Source organism: Lipotes vexillifer, unplaced genomic scaffold, assembly GCF_000442215.2.
Source record: "Lipotes vexillifer unplaced genomic scaffold, Lipotes_vexillifer_v1.1 scaffold42, whole genome shotgun sequence".
Lineage (NCBI taxonomy): Eukaryota > Metazoa > Chordata > Mammalia > Artiodactyla > Lipotidae > Lipotes > Lipotes vexillifer.
The window spans coordinates 2,973,357-2,979,347 of record NW_006783436.1 but is presented as its reverse complement, the minus strand read 5'-3'; the positions used below and the strand labels follow the sequence as shown (position 1 = coordinate 2,979,347).

General features: G+C 41.5%; 1 protein-coding gene across 2 annotated transcripts in view; it reads right to left on the bottom strand.

Annotated features, from left to right (window-relative positions):
- FRYL (FRY like transcription coactivator) overlaps positions 1–5,991 on the bottom strand; it is a 243,406-nt gene that overhangs the window by 23,028 nt on the left and 214,387 nt on the right. For both annotated transcript variants that reach the window (XM_007456098.1, XM_007456099.1), the window contains 2 exons: positions 4,573–4,776; positions 1,932–2,099 (listed from right to left, as the gene is read on the bottom strand). In XM_007456098.1, coding sequence (XP_007456160.1) covers positions 1,932–2,099; positions 4,573–4,776 — 372 coding nt within the window. The remainder of the gene's footprint in view (positions 1–1,931; positions 2,100–4,572; positions 4,777–5,991) is intronic.

Genomic DNA, 5,991 nt, shown 5'->3' with positions numbered 1-5,991 from the left:
CTCCTCCTGAAACCCCTCCGACACGGTTGCCTGCTGTGTGGCCTCTAAGCTTGCCCTCGAGAGCGCCAGGCCCCTCCCCGGGGAGTTCCTCCCCGACTCCACTCCCTCAGGTACACATGCTCCAGCCCCAAGGGCTGGCTTGTCAGCTCATCAGACACACCAGGGCCTTCTCCACTCCCATTTCCTGGGCCCCGAACATTCTTTCTCCACACCTTCAAGGGCTGGCTCCTCGTCACTTGTTTCACCTCAAATACCGCCCTATCTAACTCTCTCCCTTACCAAGTCCACATTACGGTCAGATTTTCTTAGTATGAATAGTAAGATGATCACTTTCAGATACATCATTTATGTTTTACCTGTTTTACCTGTTTATTGTGTCTCTCCTACTAGAATTAAGCTCCATAAACCAGGAGCCTTGGCCTGTTTCACACGGTGCTGTACGCCCAGGGCCTAGGACAGCGCCCAGCACACAGCAGGGGCTCAATACATAAATATTGCTTAAATGTCTGACTGCCTGTGTGCCCCGTATTCCCACGTCGGTATCTGGTACAGGGCTTGTCACAAAACAGGCATCTCTGGGAAGAATGAAAATTCATGACTTCCTATCATCTCAAGGTAAAGTGTGTCTTTAGCACGGCCTGTGGGACCCAGCAGGTCTTAGACTCGTCCATCTCTCCTACTGCTGCTGCCTGCACATACCATGTTATTTCACATGGCCGTGTCTTTCTGCATGATGCCCCTCTGCCTGCAAAGTCTCAATTGCCATGAAGCCCATCCTTTGCCACCATCACCCTTAATGCACAGCTGATCGGCTGTCCTTTGAGTTTTCACAAAGCTTTGGGCATGTCTATTACTGAGTTTCTCATATTGGCATGTAGTGCCCTTTTTTTTTTTTTTTTTTTTAAACCATCTCTGTCTCCCTTAATAGACAGTGGACACTCTGAGGACAGGGTAATGTCTTATTCATCTTTCTAGCACCTAATGGAATGCCCAGCATCTAGTAAATCTCCATAAATATTTGTTGAATTGAATTACCTAAACTTCAGCCGTACTAATGTGAGCATTTAAAAAACTCCCCAAATGCCTTCATTTCAGAATATATCTGCTTCCTGTAAAGATCTACAATACACTGTCAGTGTAATAAGAACATGAGATTTCAACTTACTCAGATAATAGGATCTAACAACTAGATTGGTCTAGATCTAATAACTACATTAATTTGGTTAACACTGAAAAAAATATAGTATTTTCCTAATACCAAGGCATAATAGCATATATGAGAGAGCTATAGCAATTACAGTTTAAAAAATATCTGTAATAATCTTAAAAAAAAAGAACAAAAAAACTAAGAAAACTAATACTTACTTATTTTTGGTCAGTCATTAGCTTGGAATCTGGCTTACTTCTCACAGGCCTTTCCAAAAAACATAATACTAGTAGTTCCAAAATCTTTCTCAAAGGTTTCATTTTAAACCAACTGCTAACACAGCTGGCCTGAGGTTTTCATCCCAATTATAGCACCAATCACAAAAACCCAAATACAAAGCAAAAAGAGAAGAAAAAACAAAAGCGGTCCTTCAAAGAAGGCACAGCGCCACAGAAGATGCTCCCATCCCCAGAGAAGCGCCTGTACATTAACCTAATCACATTCTGCAGCACAAAATGCTCATTAAAAACACTCAGGGTTATTTTTAACCTGTAGGTCATTTCCTGAATCTATCAATGTTTTTTTTTTTCTTTTTTTTTTTTCAATCATCAGATCTGACTATTTCACTTAGACTATATCACTTAACCAACAGGTTAGAAATACTGGTAACAAATCAAATAATTAGCGTATCAGATGAAAACTCTTTCAAAAGAAAAGCAAGGGGTATAACGGATTGCTAAAAAGAGCCCAGATTGGCCATGCACCAGCCCCCGTGTCTCCCCACCTCAGGCAGCTGGCTGTTAGCATTATCTAGAGAAGCTTCCAAACTTGGGGTCTCATCTCTGATTTGCAGCACTTCTTCTGTTGAGATGCTGCCCGTGGAATCTTGAGACTGAAGAAGTAAATCAGGATGGTCTGGCATGGTTTCATCTGCAGCAGAATCACTGTTTAACTGAAAGGAGAGAGAGTAAAATAAGGAATTCATTTACTGAGTCCGCGACGGTCACAAAGGCCACAAGAAACATTCTATGTTGTAAGACATTCTGGGGCCATAGTTATAAAGAGCTTCTTTGACTTCCTAAAATTACTTTTTCCCCTCATTTCAGTCTATGCCAGAATTGGTGCTGTGAACGCAAGCAACTAACCCATCAGCAGAAATGAAGTATCCGTTAACAAGGGTTAAATTTTGCTAAATAAAAACTACCAAAGTGAAAGAGCTCCTTGTGACTGGGTTAATCTTGACCTAAAATTCTTATTTTTACAGTGATGTCTCGTGCTTGCAGTTGGTCTAAAGATGTCTCGTGCTTGCAGTTGGTCTAAGGACTCGTGGCTTTGGCACCAAACACTCAGTGGATTCTCAAGAAGCAGCGTTAACTGGGAAGCAGGCACATAAGTCTGAACTGGCCATTCACTTATTTAAGCAAAAATCAATACCGCATAACTTCAGTAAGACGTAAAGAATTAGGACAATAAAGTTGTAATGGCAGGCCAGCCTCAGTGGGCTTATGTGCTAAGAAAATATTATAATTTTTCCTCTTTTAAGCAGGGTTATACATTTTTTTTTTTAGGAATTATTTTTTAGGTGTGAAATGGTACTGTGATTATGATTTTATTTTATTTTTTTGAATTTTTTAAAAGTATACATTTTATTTAATATTTACTTTTTTTCTCTTTTTAAAAATTTAATTTTTTTTTATATAGCAGGTTCTTATTGGTTATCCATTTTATACATATTAGTGTATACATGTCAATCCCAATCTCCCAATTCACCACACCACCACCCCCCTCCCGCCACTTTCCCCCACTCGGTGTCCATACGTTTGTTCTCTGCATCTGTGTCTCAATTTCTGCCCATGCAGGGTTATACAGTTTTAATGGCCAATATTTAACCTAAGAAAAATCAAGTTCATGATTCAGAATAGATATAGGCAAAAACTAATTTTTTTTTTTTTTCCCCCTGTGAGGAGGAATCAGCTTCAGATTCTTTTTTAATTTCACTACCACTATGACTAAGGTCGGCCTTCTAAGGAGACAGTCAGTTCTGCCCTGAGGCTCTCATGGGAGCTAACCTTTGTTAAGCACTTACTATACTGTCCTCCCCATGAAATTCCTATGAGGCAGGTACTGCAGGTACTACTGGGAGAGGGTAGGTAACGACCACAATTACACAGCAGGTTGGTGGCACGATGCCAGCCTCTGAGCCTCTAGTCTGGCTCCAGGGAGAGCCTGGGCCTTCTTCATTGAGTCGCTGCTACCAGCAACTCACGGTTCCTTTAAATGCGCACAGTCCCTGGAGGAGACTGTCCTTTAGGTAGCATGCAGACCGCCTGGCTCAAATGTACTTACTAGCTGTGTGTCCTGGGACAAGTCACTTAATCTACAGAACTGCTGTAACCGTACTTAGCTTGTGTGGTTGGGGGGAGAGTTATAGTGACTAATCCACGTAAAACACCTTGCCCAGGGCCTGATGAATCTCCAACACTCAGCGAGTGGTAACTACTGCTACTGTTATCAGCAACACCTTATCACTTAATACGTGACAGGGAGTTAGTGGAAAGACATATTGGGGTAACGGTGAGATGCCACAACAGGAGAGGTGACAGGAAGCCAACCACAAGCTGACAACTGTACATGCTCACTGTCTAAAGCCAACTCAGCCTGGCCATTCAACAGCACTGCCAGTGCTTTACCAGAAGACCGAGTGTGATGCAAATGGGCCCAATTAAAGAGAGGCATGTAAAGGGCCCTCATGTAAGAGCACTGTAACTGTAGCTGCCGCCTGGTCTGCACTAGCTGACTCCTCATCACGTGGGCCACGGTGGCTAATCCACACCCCTTCTCTCTCCTCGTCCTGCCATCTTCAAGTTCCAAACCAGCTACCACTTTGTGTTTGCTGCTCCCCTCACTCCACATTTCTGAACGACAGACTACTCCTGCAGCCTTCATTTTCTCATCTCTCTCTGTCTCTCTCTCTGAATATCTGCCATCTGGCCCTTGGAATACAAGTCAGAACCTCCACATAACTGACTTGATCTTGCAAAGAGAGCAAAGCTGCGCTCCATCTTTCCACGCTGACGAGGAAAGAAAAGCAGGTGGAGAATTAAGCAGTGCCGGTGCTCACACCGATACCAAAACATGTATCATTCAAGGCGAGGGCCTCTAAAAGTGCCCAGCATGACTCACTGTTACTAGGAGAGAAGCAATAGCACATAGGTCTCAGCGGCTAAGCGGCACACAGTATCGAATGTTTAGTTCTGTCATGAATAATGGAACACTGCATTGTGGCTACAATTTTGTATTTTCATTTCAGTGTGTGCATTTCACCCGCACTGAAATGAAAATCACAATATAGAGAAACAGTAATTACTAAGTTGGAAGTTAGGAGAAAGGAGGCCAGCTGTCACTGTACGAAGAGGTCACTGTACCATCTGCGTGCGTGAGAGTATCTGGCTTGCTGTGAGTGCTGCTTCTTCTTCTGAGGACTCGTCCGTATCCTCCTGGTTTGTCAGGTTCAGGCTGGGGGTGCTGCTGGAACACTGGTACTCCTGGAGGGATGGTGTGTCCCCTTTGTCGATACTGTCCAGTGAGCGCCTGCGGACTCCCCAGTTGAAATTGTCCATGCTTTCACCCTGGAAAAGCAAGACATCGTTTCTAAGACCTCAAATACATGCTTATAAATATAGGAAAGGTAATACAGCAGGAAAACATACACCAAGATGAGAAATACTTAATGCATCATCATAAGCAGAGTTTCAATCAGCCCTTCAATTTCTTGAAACTTTTAAAACATCATTCAATATTTATAATATTTAAAGGGATCAAAATATTTGGTCAATGACCTGTTTTAACTAAAGAATTCTCTTGACTTTCTATCTTATATTACTGGGGACCAACTAAATCTACTGCCTAGGCCATTTCTATTCTAATACACCAACACAGATGAGACCACAAGGAAGACAAATACATCACAGATGACAACAAATAAACAATCCACAACACCAGGCTGCAACTTACCTGCAGCTCCTGGTTAGCAAAAAGGAAAACACACAGAATTAGAAAGAACGAAGACAAACATGTAAATATACGCTACACTTTTGGGGAAAACTCTTTGTGATTTCTCAAACCCAAAGACTGATTCAAGCTCTGGATTAAGCTTTGTGCAGGAAGCCAACATGTGATTCAAGCTACTTTTTTATGCAAAATATATTGTGAAAAAGTCAGAGACAGACACTTAAAACAACATTTCTATGATACACTTTGGCAACACAAACTTTAGGAAAATCTTCAAAATTTACATAGATTTAATGCTGGATACAATGTAAAACTGACTTAAAATACCCACATTCAGTTGACAACATACAGGTTCACAATTATTTTAGACTGTAGCATGGTTCTGGCTACACCCAATGGTCATTTTTTGCTACAGAGTAGTTTAAAATCAAGATCATAGCTATCAAAACATAACCTTTGCCAATCTCAAAAGGTCAATAGGAAATAAGACAAATTTCAATTTCGCCCCACTTATGGATTTATATAAGTTAACGTTTCTGTTATTCCAAGCTGATCCTCCTTTTGTAAGGATATAACTCTTACACTCCTCTTTCTTAAGCCCTGATGACAAATTACAGTGTGTTGACTAGCAAAATATGACTTATGTGTATTCCTTTACTCAAGAGGGATTGTCCAGAATAGAGGTTTTCAGATTTTTTTTTTTTTTTAAATAAACCAGAGGAATACTCATGTCAAATGAAATTTACGACGGAAATCAACTGTGCAAAACTGATGAACAAAACCAGGGCTGCTCCGGTTGAAAAAGGTGGCCAGGAGTCCTCGGATCTTTCCCT